At 41.1% G+C, this 16327-nt stretch overlaps 2 protein-coding genes across 3 annotated transcripts; both read right to left on the bottom strand.

The window, feature by feature from the left end:
- Positions 1-213: 213 nt before the first annotated feature.
- LOC115736734 (two-component response regulator-like PRR73) lies at positions 214-8229 on the bottom strand. The gene is made up of 11 exons (XM_048283400.1): positions 7947-8229; positions 6257-6725; positions 5383-5544; positions 5159-5292; positions 4569-4730; positions 3181-3325; positions 2661-3093; positions 2554-2581; positions 1632-2387; positions 659-732; positions 214-554 (listed from the first exon to the last, which is right to left on the bottom strand). Exons 2-11 carry the CDS (start codon positions 6633-6635, stop codon positions 476-478), a joined length of 2352 nt encoding a protein of 783 aa, XP_048139357.1. The 5' UTR covers positions 6636-6725; positions 7947-8229; the 3' UTR covers positions 214-475.
- Positions 8230-10746: 2517 nt separating this feature from the next.
- Positions 10747-14148, bottom strand: LOC115736735 (mitogen-activated protein kinase homolog NTF6-like). 2 transcript variants are annotated; one of them, XM_030668560.2, is made up of 7 exons: positions 14076-14148; positions 13878-14045; positions 13454-13583; positions 13059-13196; positions 11877-12209; positions 11497-11680; positions 10747-11403 (listed from the first exon to the last, which is right to left on the bottom strand). In XM_030668560.2, the coding sequence occupies exons 2-7, from the start codon at positions 14024-14026 to the stop codon at positions 11228-11230; spliced, it is 1110 nt and encodes a 369-aa protein (XP_030524420.1). In that variant the 5' UTR covers positions 14027-14045; positions 14076-14148; the 3' UTR covers positions 10747-11227. The 2 variants fall into 2 exon arrangements, with proteins under 2 accessions (XP_030524420.1, XP_048139358.1); XM_048283401.1 differs by having other exon boundaries at positions 13878-14146.
- Positions 14149-16327: the final 2179 nt, after the last annotated feature.

Here is a 16327-nt window from a genome sequence, read left to right as displayed (position 1 = left end):
CATTTCCATGACGCGTCGCCCCAGTACTATTAACGCTAACACGCAAACGGTAATTGCAGTCTCACAGATTGACATGTGATTGTTCTGGCATAGGTAAACCAAGAAGGACTTAAGAACCGCAAATGGCACGGGTCATGGGCGTCGCGTTTTCAATCAACTTCTATCAGACTTAAATATGACCGGATCAGTGGCGTGTCAGTCTCACTAGATGAAGAGCCAAAAGGAACACATTAGCAATGTGAAGTTATATGGCATCCATGAGTCTTATCGGTTCGTCATCTCCTTTCCCAGATACAAAGATATGTGTGAAGTCCAGGTGCTATCTTACAGTTTTCATAACATACCTTGATTTCCACAACAACAACACTAAAACATCTTTTGGTAAAAGACAACGCCAGTGTAAAGGCTCACGTTCATACATGCCTTTGTGCCCTGAACAACAATGATCGACCATCAACGCGCATTCCTCCTCCTGTCATCGAACACTGTTGCAAGAGTTGTCCTTCGAGATCGAGTCGTTGCTCTGGCAGTCATCAACCACTTTGCTGTCCGACCTGCAGTACCAGCAATAAGAGATTACTATTTCAGCTTCTTGCTAAAACATGACGCTACATCAGATTGAGCAAAGTGATCATTTCTGGTCATTGCCAATTCATACGTTGTCTGTCGAACAAACTGTCCTCGCACCCGAGGTCGCTGCTCTGCTAGTTTTTTTCTGCTTTCATAACGAACCTGGAGAACAAAAGACAAGGAGACGTTGATGAGAACAGAGAACATTCAGAATGGGGTTCGTGAAGTCATTGCTCTCCCAGAGATAGCTTCTACGAATGCCACGTGAGCTACCAGCAGTTTACAACAAAGCTACAAGCTGACATGGAAGCACCAGCACTTGAGGATTATTGTCAACTTTACAGAATAAGCAAGATGACTCTCAGGTCTGAAGATATTTGTACATCAAGCACGGTGGATTCTGAAAATTACATTAAACCAACTAATTATACTTCGTTCTATCTTGTACTTTCACGCAATTTTCTTATTAAGTTAATTTACCTTTTAGTTTGTCTAATCAAGTCAGTCTATCTTCACAAATTTTCTAATCAAGTCCCTCTGACACCAAATCCTCCCAAATCTAGCTGACATGCCCATTGGACGAAGTCATAGTGTGATGTGGACAATTTTTCCAATGTGAGCATCCACGTGGGCATCCACATTGGCTAAGTTCTATTCACATCTTATTATTACATCATCTCCATTGGCTGAATTATTCAACGCACGTCCACATTGGCATCCAGATACTCTATCCACAGCATACCTCAGAGTTGCCCTACAGCCTCATCAGACCGATTTGGTGTCCAAAGGAGTTGATTAGAAATCCGCAAAAGTAGGAGGACTGATTAGACAAATTAAAAGTATAGGATCTTGATAGAAAAAAAGTTGAAGTACAGAGATGACGAGAGTAATTTTCCTACAAACAAACCTATTTCTCCACAAAAGCAGAAGCAAATTAAGCACTACAAAGTCATTAGACTCAAAGCATTATATTTGGTTCACAAAAGGATTATACAGCAGCTTAGGTCTATGATCATAATTATGTTGCTTCACAGCAAAGAACTAGAAAGAGTGCTCATTACCCTCTTCTCAAAGCATCTTTCCTTCCTTTTCTGTCGAAATTTGGATAAGGCTGCCTCCCTCAGTAAAATTCGCTCTTCATCTGGTCCACCACCATTAACATTCTCAGTAACACCATCTCCAGGATGTCCAGCAACTCCCTCATCCTTTACCTTATCATTCTCTCCACCATTTGGCACACCTCTACTTCCAGTATTCCCGTTGCTCCCATGATTACTCCCAGAGACGCTCCCACTTACGCTATAGTTCCCAGTATTACCTTCTAAATGATCTTGGAATGCATTTGATGATCCACGTCGTGGAGTAGCTGCTGCCATGTTCTTGACTGAAAGATCCTTGTGGTCAGGTTGTTGTTGTTGCTGCTGCTGCTGCAAGCTGTCGAGATGATGATGATAGTGGTGGTGGTGGTGGTGATGGTGGTAGCGGATATGAATGTGCTGACGTGGACTAGTTGATGGCGGTTGGATTGTGTTAGAACAAGCATCATTTTCCCTTCCAGACAACTCTTGCCAAGATGAAGACACATAACCATGCTGTACTGGTTGAAAGGCGGAAGACTCCGAAGATTTAAAAGTTGATACTACTTCTGGCTTTATAGCAGTTTTACTACTCAAACCAAATTCATTATTGCTGCTACTCGTGTTAGACTGACGATATGGAGGAGTACCAAGTGAACAAGAAGGAAAATCTCTCTCCATTCTTACTGCAACTGAACAATTATCAAATGCAGAACAGCTTCCAGTAGTTCCTGCCTGACCCTGCTCCACAGTGGATGTGATCATCACTAAGCTAACAGTCACTATAAGTAAACATGAACAGAGCGATGCTGTTAACATCTTAGCCAAAAGTGGCACTGGTGTGGAGGATTGTTTAGTCTGGTACAGCAATCACATTGTACATCAACTTAGAAGCTAGACAAGTTACCTGATTCACCGAAGAGGTTGCATTGAACCTAAGAAAACGAAAACATCAAGTTTATTTCAATCTGCAAAACAGATTAGATGAATTGAATCCAGAAGTTTACTTCTTACTTGGAGAATGCTGATAGGTCAGAATGCCTCAAAACTTTGTGATCACCAAGGGCACTTTTCCCAGAATCGCCCACTCCTTCCAGCCTTTTAAGCGTTAGTTCAAGTGATGGAAGTTCTTTAGAATCACAGTCAGGTGAGATCTTGGAAATACCATCTCTGGTGTCAAAAACTGTACTTTCAGTCTGCACATCTAGGTAATTGGCTGTTTCACCAGTCATTTTGGGTTCTTTATTTCTAGATTTGCCACCTAAGTCAAAGTCGAGCCCCGGTTGTCCTTTATCAAATGGTTTAGGTTCTATAATGGAGGGTGCGTTCTTGGATCTATCATGCTGATATTTATGCATAGAATCTTGACATCTGTCATGCTGATATCCATGCTTAGAATCTTGACAAGTAGCGGCTCTTTTTCCATCCTTGCCCATTTCCGCAGTGCCTGCAAGATTGAAATGCATAGATAAGAACATGACCAAACAGAAGAACAGGAGTTTTTTCAATTTAAGTTGCTAATGTTCATTAGTACCCGGTTCTTCTTCTTCCATTTTGAGTGTTTCTGCCCCAGTATGAATCACCTGAGCGCAAGTGCTATCAGGAGCATCCGCCCATTCGTTCGAAGTTGATACTGGCTTAGGGCTGTCAGCTTCGGCCGTCTTTTTTGTCCATGAACTCTGAGAAGATGGAGGGTTAATAAGCTGAAATAGTGGCAAAACCCCGGATCTACCCTGATCTAAATCTTTTAACCTGATGCTTATACTGTTTACATATATTCAGCCTTTTCTTTGCTATCAACAGAAAAAGAAAAAACTAAAGGCATCTCTTTAGTCTGCAAGGTGTAGCGATTACTAGGAATTTGGTCTTCCCCTGCTAAAGCAAACAACAATCTTAATGAATCAAAAGGTCATCCACCATGCTGTTACTCAAAGGGACTAGTAACAAATCCTAGCCCTTTAGCAGAACCAAAAGTACTACCTTTTGACTTTTGACATAAGTCATCGTGTTTTGTTAAAGAAAAAGTACTTCTTTCTTTTGACATGAGTCGTCGTGATTTGTTATGCATCTGCACCATGTTTTGCGTCAATGATGAATCTAAATTCAAATATTTTTGGTTTTTTGAACAGATAATCTATGATAGTTTTGACTCTATTTTTCTCGATTAGTGACAGGAATACTGCTTTCCCCGTGTTAATTTAGCAATACTTAAATTTCTATTTCAATTTCCTTTAAAAGCTAGACATCGAGTAATTAAATCCCCCCCCCTCTCTCTTCCTTCCCCTGGTTATCATGGTAGAACTGACTCGATCTTAAAGCAATGCAGTCCAGCTATTGCAAGCACTATAAATTAATAGAGACAGCTCGATATGTTTTTCTCCAAATCAGAAGACATGAGGATGTTATTTCTCGTCATCCATTGTAGACATGGGACCTGGTGTAGCCATTGGATAATAGGGATCCACTGGATGCCCAACTCCAGTGGACAAAGAGTCCCGATCCACCTTTTTCGCAGTCCAACTAATTTCTGTTCCCAAATCTGCCCTTTTGGCATCCAAATCCTAAACCTTCTCCCAGTATGTCATATGCTCATCAAAGACACATAAAAATAAACAGTGTATTGATTACATATTTGGACCTTAAGAGCTCCTCTGTAAGTCTATAATTTCAACTGGAGTAAGCGATGCAATGAATAACTTGAGCTATTTGACACAGCAAGGGTCAACTCCATTTAATTATGACCTGCTCCTTCCTCACTGAAAAGCACTATGAAAGGAAAGATAGCAACAAGAGATTGAGCCTCTCTGAAACAAGAAACCCCAAAATCACTGCCTTACTGCTAGATATACATAAAACACACGAGGAACAGATTTGAGAACTTCTAGTCATGTAAGGATTTTTCAGGTTCACACGCAAATTTACCTGAGTGCCACTTCCATCATCACTTCCATTCTGCATGCTCAAACCGTTGCTTCCATTATCCTGCTCTTCACTGCTACCATTATTGGTCTCATAGCCATCATTGCTTCTCAATTCCTTGGACATTTTGGTGTGTGTCCCACTCTCACTTCCACTGCCACTAGACTGAGAAAAGATGATACTTAAAACAATGTGAGAACAGGGAATTGCAACAATAACATTTCATTCAATATAGCCAACTGAACCAGGATAAAAAATTAAAAGATTAGACAGACACATCCATCAAACAGAACATGTCAAACAGCATAAATACTAGTAGGGAAATTCTTGTGCAGACCCAGGTCCACCGACCAGGGTACAGCCGTTCCATTTAGTGGGACCCACATGCAACAGTTGTCATTGACCCAGTCCAAGTGGACCAAGGTCCACGCAAGAGTTTCCCACTCTACTGAGAGGAGAGAAGACATGCCCTTCCTAAGAAGAGCTCCTCCTGTTTCTAGTCCCTATAGGCACAATTTCACCTATGCTAAACTTACAAACAAGTTCAGAAGTTAAAATAGAGCGACTATTGCAAAAGATGATCCGCAACTCACACTGTGGCATCTCCTCCACACGTGCTGCCAAAGGTTCTTAAGTTCATTCTTTCGGATAGGTTTCACCAAAAAGTCAACTGCACCCTTTGACAGACATTTAAATACTATGCCCATAGAATCATGAGAAGACATCACTGCAAAAGTAACTCATCAGATGCAATATTCAAAAGCATTACATCAGCAATCATAGTCGTGGAAAGCTTTACCATATCAAATTGTCTTACTTATTACTGGAATATTCTTGAAGGTCTTGTGGCCCATAATCCTGCTAAGAAGACCTATTCCTGTTAGCAAAGGCATGACTACTTCTGTCAAGACAAGGTCAATCTGATCCATTGGATCTTCTAGGATTTTCCATGCCTGAATACCATTTGCAACAGCAGTAACTGCCAAGACAAAATGAACATATAAAGTCTGGAGGAAAAGATAAGAGTACACTGAGGGTTCATTTAGTGAAAAAAGCCAAGGCTAATGCACAAACAAGTCTGACTTTGGTCACGATAATCAATCGTAGTAGAAATTGAGGATCCCATAAACGAGATGCGTTAGAGCACCAGCAATGAACATGAATCCCCAGTAAGAGGTTTTCCAACCCCAATTAATATCACAGGCCAGTGGGAAAGATAAACAGGCAAGTTCAATGCTACCAAGCATTCCCTCGGGCAACATGAACCTAATACATTATCAGCCAGATTTAAAAACTTAAACCTTTACTGGATAAGTGCATTGGGACTAAGAATCGCAAAAGGAATGACCGTAAAACATTCTTTCAGACAACAAGAAAGTTCTTTTAAGCAAGAAATATGGAATCACTTGCATGTCTATACTATCCCAAAAAGCTCTTGAGGGAAAGTGGAATATCTTTTAAAAAGTGCTAAAATGAGATCCTGAGTTCGACTGATAAACAGGATAACCTAGAAAACCTTTTAAGATCACGTGTCAAATCCATATTTTCAGTCCAGAGCATATCCAGTTAATCGATTTATGAACATGAAGATGCAATTTACTACTAAGATATCATAGAAACAACAGTGAAATTACTGCCACTAGCTTGAATGTTCATGTGAATGTCAAACCCAGGTCAATAAGACAGCTAACCTTCATAGCCACAATTCCGTAGCAGCGCACTAACAACTTGCCGTGTTGAATCATCGTTTTCAACAAGAAGAACCTTAACTGTCTTGATGGGGAGGAACGTCTCCCATAGTACCGTAGGCCCATGAGGCTGTTGTGGCCCTTGGGGCTGTTGTGCCTGTACTTGAAAACCATCATGTGCCTGAATATCCAGACTAGGACAAACGTTACCATATTCCGTTACATCATTAGACTTAGAATTGTCTTCTTCAGATGAATTTCGACACTGCTCCTCATGCATATTTCCATTGGTTCCTCCATTCTGCTCATGGTGCATATGAATGCTTTGTTCAACAGACACCCCATCATTGCCACTATCATTGTCCACCGGTAGAGCCCCCATCAACTGGACTCAAAATCCACAGCAACTAGAAATGCCTGATAGCTCGATTGACCATATAACTCATGCATGACGTCCGTTAGAAATTGCTGTCTGCAAGAAAGACCTAGTAATGGAGTTCCAAATCCAACAACTATTTGTAAAAAAAATGAGGCGAATAGAAAAGACCACTAGAAATCTTTATTGAACCCAGCTGGTTTTTCACTCATCAGTAGTCATTATATGCTAAAGACAAAAGAAAGCCTGTTACAAAAGCTAACTGTGTCCAGTGACAATGTTGGGAGTTATAGGAAGTGCAGGTAAAACAATTAAGTAACTCCTTCAGGTCGAACTCGTCTGAGAAGTAAAAGCAATAGCTGGACCCATAAGTGAAAATTTTTGGAGAGGAAAACAAGAAGAAACTTTCTCATCGTCTAATAAGGGGAAACAAAAAATTCAAAGCAACCCTCAAAATCTGACAGCCAGGAACAATCCTTTGGTGTGATAAAATATCTCATAAGCAAGAAGATAATGGTAACATCCACTTTTCATATTCATAGCTGGAAACTGTAGTAATCAAATAGTAGCAGCAAACCTGCTGCAAGCTGTCAATGCGGATCATAATAATCACCAACATGAAGTCATCCCAGACGTACACAATAAGGGATTAGGTATGCTTGTAATTCACATCATTGGACCAACTACACATTGATGACTTGCTTGCCCCACCTATAAAAGAAGCTGATTATATCTCTGTGCCCCATAACGGAGATTTTAGCGCTGACACGTATCAATATGCCGTTAATGATAAGGAAGGACAGTAACATCCACACTACCAGTTAATAAATTGAACTTAATGACAGAGACCTTAAGCCCCGAGGCCCTGGCATTCTCTGTAATATTCTTTGCAGAGCTGATGAAAAACGACATTGACCATGGAAATCTCCTCTTACCAACTTCAAAACAAAATCATCTCATAGCATCCAAGCCAACTATGTATAGAAAGCGCACAAGCGCGTCTGACTAAGGAACCAATTACGGAACAAACAAGAATGAGCCTCTGTTGCTAAGCTAAGAAAGAACAGAGTAACTTTGAAACAAAACCTAACCACGATCCCAGTTTTCTAACTCCATGTCCGCGAGACCACGGCACCAGACGAAACTAATACACTCTATTAGATCGCTAAGGCCTTGGTCTTTTCGAAACAAGTACAGGACAAGACCTAAAATGCAAGACCGAAGACGACGGATTGAAACCTTAAAAGCTCAAAACATCATCGAACTGGAATCTACCGCCACACTGCGTAATCAGAAATTCGAAAGCTAGCAAGTTACCTCCTTCGATCCTCTAGTGAACCACTATCTCCATTCCTGAGGTCGATTCAGCAGCAGCAGCAGAGAACCTAGATGAGCACTTACAAAAACAACGAAACCAATCCACAATCCAAAGCTCAGAGCATGAATCCAGAGCGAAACAAGCAGTAAATCATTCGCTCGAAGCGAGCTCCGTCGCTCGAGAATAAACTTCAGCAGAAAGCGGCTTTGACTGGTGGAGATTGCGAACGAGCTCTTCTTCTAGTTCTAGATAGAGAAGCAAGAGGGCTGAGAGAGAGAGAGAGAGAGGAGAGGAGAGGAGAGAGGGACTAGATTTTTTCCTGGGGGAGCGTGCTGACGTGTCACAAGTGAAGGCCTGGAGCGCCTCCGTGGTCCACGTGTGATGTGGGCCCGTCCTACGTGGGCAAGGCGGAGTTGACGTGGACAGTATCAAAAGCTCGATGGGCGAGGCTCGCTCCGGATCCCGCGAGATCGTGAGATCGTGGCTCGCCACGTGGCGCGCTGCACGCCCGATTAAAGGTTCGGGGGACTACTAGATAACCTACGCGTGGGACGTCGTCGTTTGACGATGGCTCTTCAGATGACAACTTGAAAACACGCTCTCATTTTTAATAACTTATAAAATGAAACGCATAATAACATCCTACGCATGAATTGCGCATTTGAGAAAACAGAAAAAAGATTAATAATTTTTTTGTGGAGAGTTCTTCAGATGAATATTTTATTTACAAGAGTTATTGTGCAAGAAAAAATTCATGCTCTCATTCATTTGGGAATGCAACAATTCGATGCATCTTGTATAGCATAGTAATTGGACCTGAATAAAGTCCTTAAACTGTTTCGTTTGAATTTTGAGACGTAAAATTTAGGGATATTTCCTGGAACAAAAGGGAGAAAAATATTTTTTTCTCAATTTAAGGAATCGATATTGGTGAAGGTAGACTCGACATCATCTTTGGATGGCTATCGTCGGGTAATGTCGTATAGTAGCATCGTATAGTAGCATCCCGCGACCGAGGTGAATCATCGGAGTTTCGACTTCAGCGTCGTTGACCCCGTGCTTCGCACAATATCTTTGAACCGACTTGTCGCCAACGTACCATGGTTCAAAGATACCGTGTGAAAAATCAAATAACTCTATCTTTATCGGTTACCCTACGGAAATTATCATGAATAAAAAACCTCACCTAACTATCTTTGAAAGTAAGAAAAGATCATTGCTTATGATCGATAATTTTTTTATCAATAGATATATTTAAATTTGTGTCAATGTCGTAAAAATTTCTAATAAAAGCACAGAGATTTCATTGAATATTTCGGATCAAAACAATTACAAGCACCAAGCAATTGATAGTAGAAACAATGGGAAAGTCTAAATATTTAACTTTATCATCGCACGATAAAGCGGTAGTATCTGGTGACAGTTCTTCCGCGATCGCCACGTGTTGAGTTTTAATTGGTCCTTCGAAACAGTGGCGTACGTACCGGTGGTTGGGTTTGGGCCTTGTAGCTGGAGGAACCCAGGACAGGTTCGATGTCCGTCAAGGCTTTGCCTCCAGTTTTCTCTCTTCCACATTTTCCTCTTCTTTTTTTCCCTTGGAATTTTCTCTTCTTCTCATCTTTGTTGATTTTGCCCCTGAACAAAGCCTTTCTAATTTTAACCCTTTCTAATTTTAAGGGTAAAGCCACAAATGATCCTTGAACTTTGATTTTATATATAATATATTCTTTGAACTTTTAATTTGACCAATACGATCATTGAACTTTAATCCAATGTGTAATGTGGTGCATGAACTTTTAATTTGACTAATATGATCTCTAAAATTTTGAAACATGTTTAACTTAGTCCCTAAATTATGAGGGTAAGCATAGTTTCAAGGAAGAATATAGAAACTAGAGAACCGAACTAACAGAACCGATCGGTTTCAAGTATCTAGGATATGTAGGATAGGTTTCGAGTTTAAAAAATTGAGAAACATGTTCTGACTGGTAGGTTTCAAGTTCTAGGTTCCAAGTAGGTGGAATCGAGAACTTGGAACCCGAAGCAAGTTTTTTTATATTTTTCTTGGCATATGTTTTCATGCCATCCCGCAGTATTCCATGGTATCCAATAATAAGTGTGTAAAATGAAAACACTCTATCATTGAGACTTTTACTTTATTACATCATATATTTCGTGTGTCTAAATATGAATTGTGACTAGTGAATTATAACAAAGGGTGGTGGTCATTAAATATGATGATTCACCGCAATCGCTCAATTAAGAATACATGTAGAACCCGGGACCGACCCCGGAACCTGTGACAAGATAGGTTCCAAATTCCATCCAAATTCCAAGGTATGCAGAATAAGTTCCATATTCAAAAAATTGAGGAACCCGTTCTGATAGGTAAGTTCTAGATAAAACTTGTACAAGACCTGAAACCGCTCACCCCTACTAAATTATAAACCGATGTTGAATGTAGTCTTCTATTAATTTAAGGTTTGGAATGACTTTGAACATTTTTTTATAGTTCAAAAACTAAATTCAAAATATCCCAAAAGAACGAGAACCACATTGAACAAATTGAATGATCATTGACCACATTACATATTAAGCTAAAATTAAAGGACCATATTGGTCAAATCAAAGCACATGGATGACATTGCACATTGGGCCAAAGTTTAATAATCATTTGTGTCATTTTCCCAAAATTGCACTTTTTATTTTTTTTCCCTCCTTTTTTTTCTTTCTATATTTTGTAATCGATAAACCAATCAATTTCTATATTGTTAGTGGCCCTTCAAAAACAATTTGAAATCAAAATCCAACTACAAGTAAATTCTTTATTACCAGTGAACCCCTCGTCCACGCCCCGTGACACGAGTTTCTTGTGTAACAGACTGTCTACGGTACACTTCCACAAGCATATCAATTAGAAGGAAGGCCTTTCTTCCCTCCCAAGAAACACAATCACTGTATATTGTATACACCAAATAACTCTCTTCATTTACCCACTCTTACAACAACACTTCCAAATGCGAACACCATCAATTCTTATGCCTTGCGGTGGCACGGACAATGCCCCATCGTGCACAAATAAATTTCCCGCCGACTCGAACGATTGATGCTTCTGTATCGTGATCTCGCAAGCAAGCTATCATGCCACACCACCAATGGAAGACAAACCAAATCTCTATCTACTCTTGCACGCCAAATCTCATCGCATATGGAATACACACTGTGTCAAAATCGCAACAAAACATCTCCAGTGAAAAGATGGGAACGAGCAACCACACAGTCATTCCGACTTCTCGTCTGGGTTGAAATTCAAAGACTCCAACCATATAAGCTCCTTGACATCTTCCTCATTCAAGGATGCATGTTCAAAATCGAAGACGAAGGGGGACAAGCAAGTGGGCTCCTCGTTGATCTCATGGAGGCTTGAGAGGTATGGATGGTTCAAAGCTTCCTCGACTTGACAGTTGACACACGTCACAAGATATCAGTGTTACATACTCCAAACGTGAGTGAGAAGAAGTCATGGAGATGATATGGTAGAAAATGTACCTGTTATGCGCTTGCTAGGATCGAATACCAGCATTTTCTCTGCAAGATCTATGGCCAAGGGGGAAACTTTCGGAAACTTCTGGGAAAAGGACCTCTTTGAGACATATGGAAGTTGCTTCACGTACTTGCGAGCATTATCGCTCCTCAGAAATCCGAGATCCGAATCATCTGGGGATCCTAAAAGCTGGTTTTGATAATAACTATGAGGAGATGAATTCATGAAAATGACACCAATCAAGGCAAAGTTAAGTCTTCAATGAAGATCCGTTGCATGTCAGCATTTTGTCCAATACGGCACCTCAATTTTTCGTCATTTATAGGAGCTAAAGTTGCTAGATATATTTTAATAAAGTATGAGGAAACATATAACAAGGGAATACCTCAGTTATAAGCCCCAACTGTTGAACATAATCTTTGCCAGGAAAAAGTGTCTCCCTAGTAACGATTTCCATGAGGATGCAACCCACAGACCAAACATCGATGGCTGCAGTATACTCTGAGCAGTTAAGAAGCAATTCAGGAGCTCTGTACCATCTGGTTACCACGTATTCAGTCATGAAATCAGTCTCTGAAGTGGTTCTTGCGAGGCCAAAATCACAGATCTTGAGATCACAATTTGCATTAAGAAGCAGGTTGCTTGGTTTCAAATCGCGGTGCAGAACATTGGCAGAGTGCACGTACTTCAGTCCCCGCAACAACTGATAGAGGAAATACTGCAAGATCCAATTGAAAATGCCCCCTTTAGCTAACAAATGTATAGAGACAGTTTCAAACTGCATTTTCGCAATGACTTGACCGTAGCCTTATACATGCCACACATAAACCTAGACAGAGAATTTGCTCTACTGAGTTGCATCTGCAGCCCTAACTCCTAAAATCAAGGTAACATCACAGAAAGAGCTCCATATGTTTTCTCATTTTTCACTCGTCTCACTTCATCGCTCTTCACCCCCTCTAATGTCTTCCATTATCAATTCCTTTTCATTCATTAACATCACATATCCCTTTAGATGCTGAAGAGAAGATCAAACAACTGCTTGCTCTAGGAAATACAACCATGAGAACACCTTAAATAAAGCATCTATTCAATAGCAGCAAATCTCCAAATCTGCCTGCAGGCAAACCTATCTAACGATAAAAGAATGATTACCTGCTCTTCAAGAGGAATATTTGACAGAGGATCACAATAGGCGGTCAGGATACATTCAACAATGTAAAAGGACTTCATAGCAATTTTCTATGAATTTGACCGTAACTTTCATAGTTAAATAATCACTGTCACGGGCGGAAATTTTTCTGGGGAAGCTGTTAAAAGTAAGTTGATAAGATGATACTGTCATTGGACATCTGACTATCACGTGTGAAGTGAAAGATGTGTGTCACACTTACCCAAGTGAGAAAATTCTTTTCCGACTGTATTAACAAGCGGAATAGGTACTGTCAAAAAGCGACAGACCGGAATCTATTTCGGAAAAAGAAAAACACGGAAGGCATGCGCAGATTAATGTGAGCAATCCACCCAATGATTGGCAAAAGAGAAAAGGAACGTACAACTAACTAACCTGACAGTGATCATCCGTCAAGGCCTGACTTGACCTGATGATCTGATGCAGATCGGTATCCATTAGCTCGTACACAATATAAACGTCATTAAAGCTTTCTCTGTTCGGGGGCCTGATGATGTCTTTGATTTTGATTATCTGCAGAACATCAGAAAGAATCACCTGCATCACGTGTCATATCAAACCGAAACCATATACAGAGAAGTCCCCTCTTGCAATTTCTGAGTTCTATTGCGTCATGGTTTCTAAGGAACCACTATGCCCCAGTTAAAGTATTTTTGTCACTCCATCTTTATGCATCATGAAGGTAGATTAAACATACATGTCGCAAGGCAGACTAAAATAGAAAATCTCTGGTATCAGCTTAATTACTCCAAATCTTATTCCGTGATTACATTGTCATGGTCCATGTGGCAAAGGAGCTTGATCTCCCGAAGCGTCCTCTTCGCATCGATCCTATTATCGAAAGCATTACCAATCTTCTTGATCGCGACTTCTTCCTTCGTCTCCGCATCCGTCGCGCAGCTGCAAAAAGGCATCCGATCATCAACCGGACGGAAAGCTCAATCTCCAACACCAACCACACACAAACCCACTCTCCAGATCCAGAGATGCAGCAATCTTTGTACTAGCGCGTGCGCGTGCGCTTTCAACTGAAAAATCTCTGCAATCCACAATTCACACACCAATAGAAGCAGCCATTGACATGGAGATCATAAGAGCTAACAACTCAGACCCGCTGCGAGCAATTAAAGCCGATCGAAGCAGCAAATTCGGTATCCAATCCGACCTAACCCGATTGCAAATCAGGGAACTCACCAGACGACGCCGTACGCGCCGCGACCGACGGGCTGAACCGGAGGGACGTACTTGGAAGGCACTTGGAAGAGGTTGCCGAGGACGTTGTACTGCACGTACCGCCCGCCGCCGCCGCCGTTGGGCTTCGCGGCCGCGTCCTCCTTCTCCATCTCCTCGAGCAGCGACAGTCCAACCGCGGGGTCGCCAAGCGAGCTGAAGAGGCTTTTCTCCGTCGCCCCTCGTTGCCTGGTGCTTGAGGGTTTCGCAGAGAGAGAGAGAGAGAGAGAGAGGGGTTACAGGGAAGACAAAAAGAGAGAGCTTTCGTCTTGGTTAGCGAGTGGGAAGAAAATTTGAATTGCGGCACAAGTTTGACTGGAACGAAAGGGGCGCGATTGACTTGACCGCGACCGTTGACGATTCCTCGAGTGGGCAACATGAATCGCCCGGATCGAATCGAACCAACGGGTTTGGTCCGTATCTTAAAGTCAATGATCTAGTTCCTGATTCCTCAAGATAGAACCGCTGTCTAAGCGGCCCAATTTCCGATTCTAAGGAAGAACCGGATCAACCCGGATAAAAAAAAATTATTTTTATTTTTTAAATACATAACTTGTTACTCAACTAAAATTAGCAAAAAACATTAAAAATGCATAACTTAATTATGATTTTCTAAAAAAAAGTGACAAGAAAACCTCATGTTCAAGAGACGTCTTTTGTTTTGAGTCTTGACCTAATCTTACCCCCCAAACCGAATTAGATGATGACTTTGTATCACGATTTTAGCTGCTGCAGATGTTGCAAAAGATGAAGACGATGGCTTTGTATCACGATTTCTTTCTTCAACTCTCGTGGGCTCCACCGTGGTTCGAATTATAGGTTTCTTTATTTTGTTTCGTTTTACTATTTATTTTCACTTTAACGGTTTCATTAAACTGCTCGAGAATCGAAGCGGACCGGTGATCCTTTCAATCCACTATTCTAAGGAAATTCGGTTCGTTTCACGGTTCTAGAGGGAACCAATATGACTGGTCTGATCTACTATTTTTTATGAAATCGGATCAACTCGAACCATGCTCACCCCTAATTACTCCCTCCTCCTTCTTTAACACCAAAAAAATTAATTCATAAATTAAAGAAACGGACAGGAACGGATATATCTTACACGTGTCCAAACATGATCTAAATTGTCCACTTTTTTTTTTTTGTTCTTTTTTCTCTAAAGGTCCTACTTTTTGCGTCCCACTTTGGCGATGAGTTTACCAGCTAAAGCAGATCTTTGAGGATTCCCCTACCGGTCGCGCCGATCTGATAATTTGGCGTTGGCTGTTAGCTGGTTCAGCTCCTGGGAAAAGAGAATCTTCAACATTTTGCCGAAGTCAAGAATCTTACGAAAATGTTAATGGCTAATTTATGTATCGATTGTCAAGTTTTTTCGAAGTTTATGATTTCGTAATGCAAAATCCGAAAGCATGCTAAAGATTCGAATGCGAAAATACGTAGAATACGTCGACTTAGGTTGCGTTTGATTTAGCTATGAAAATGGATTTTGAGAAAATGCAAAGGCCGAAAGCCTATAGTCCTTTGACAAAATGCAAATTTTTAAATCATGTTTGGTAAAAATTCCTTTATAAAACAATTTTATAGATTTAATAATGTTTGGTAAACTTTTTCTAGCAAGGGGTTGCCTGCAAAGGCAAACCCTTCGTCGAAGCCGACAAACGGTTCAAGCTTCTAGCGAGCCAAATCTAGCACAGGTGGCGATCATCGAAGGTCGCCCCGACCTTAGTCGACCCTCAACGAGGATCCCGCGACCTAAACTGCCCTCGTTGGGGTCATGCGGCCTCCGTGAGCAGTCGCACCACCCTAGGTGATCGTCGCTTAGGTTCTCGTGACCCAAGCAATCATCGCTTGGGTCACGCGACCTCATCGGCCCCACGCCGGCCATATCTAGCCTCACCAGCCGCCCTCAAAAGATGAACAAGCTTTTTTGAGAGGACGAGCAAGGAAAAAAATCAAAAAATGAAAAGATTAGTCATGGTAGTTTCGGAAGAAAAAAATTACCATTTGACCCTAGAAATAGCCTTCCCGCAAATGTTGAAAGCCAAAGCAGTTGAGGAACTATCTTGGGATTTCAATTTTGCCAACATTCAAATACTGAACCAAACGCCTCATTTGTTTCTCAAGCCCATTGGAAAAGCCGAACCAAATACAATCTAATAAATTCTCCCGTTCTCTGTTACAATTGATTTATTATCGGCATCGTCGTCGTCGTCGTTCAACGAGAAAGAGCGTGTGCGTCCAAGATAGTGCATGCAACGATGCATACTTATAGGGATATCGATCCTGAGGATCTCTTCATTTCTCTACGAAACAACACATTTGTTATAGCACTTGGCACGGTGGCATTGAAAACCACTAGGGTCTGATAAAAAAAAGACAATCGGCGACGGAGTCGAGGCTTACAATCAATA

This window comes from Rhodamnia argentea, chromosome 8 (assembly GCF_020921035.1).
Source record: "Rhodamnia argentea isolate NSW1041297 chromosome 8, ASM2092103v1, whole genome shotgun sequence".
NCBI classification, from domain to species: domain Eukaryota; kingdom Viridiplantae; phylum Streptophyta; class Magnoliopsida; order Myrtales; family Myrtaceae; genus Rhodamnia; species Rhodamnia argentea.
The sequence above is the reverse complement of the archived record's forward strand: the minus strand, read 5'-3'. Positions and strand labels throughout refer to the sequence as shown.

Coding starts and splice junctions, on each gene's coding strand:
- LOC115736734 (XM_048283400.1), bottom strand. CDS start 6,635: ATGGGGGCTCTACCGGTGGACAATGATAGTGGCAATGATGGGGTGTCT. Junction 2,582..2,660: donor GACCTATCAGCATTCTCCAA/GTAAGAAGTAAA, acceptor TCGTTTTCTTAG/GTTCAATGCAACCTCTTCGG. Junction 555..658: donor CAGTTTGTTCGACAGACAAC/GTATGAATTGGC, acceptor CTGGTACTGCAG/GTCGGACAGCAAAGTGGTTG.
- LOC115736735 (XM_030668560.2), bottom strand. CDS start 14,026: ATGGAGAAGGAGGACGCGGCCGCGAAGCCCAACGGCGGCGGCGGCGGG. Junction 12,210..13,058: donor TGACGGATGATCACTGTCAG/GTTAGTTAGTTG, acceptor TGGATCTTGCAG/TATTTCCTCTATCAGTTGTT. Junction 11,404..11,496: donor TCCTAGCAAGCGCATAACAG/GTACATTTTCTA, acceptor TCAACTGTCAAG/TCGAGGAAGCTTTGAACCAT.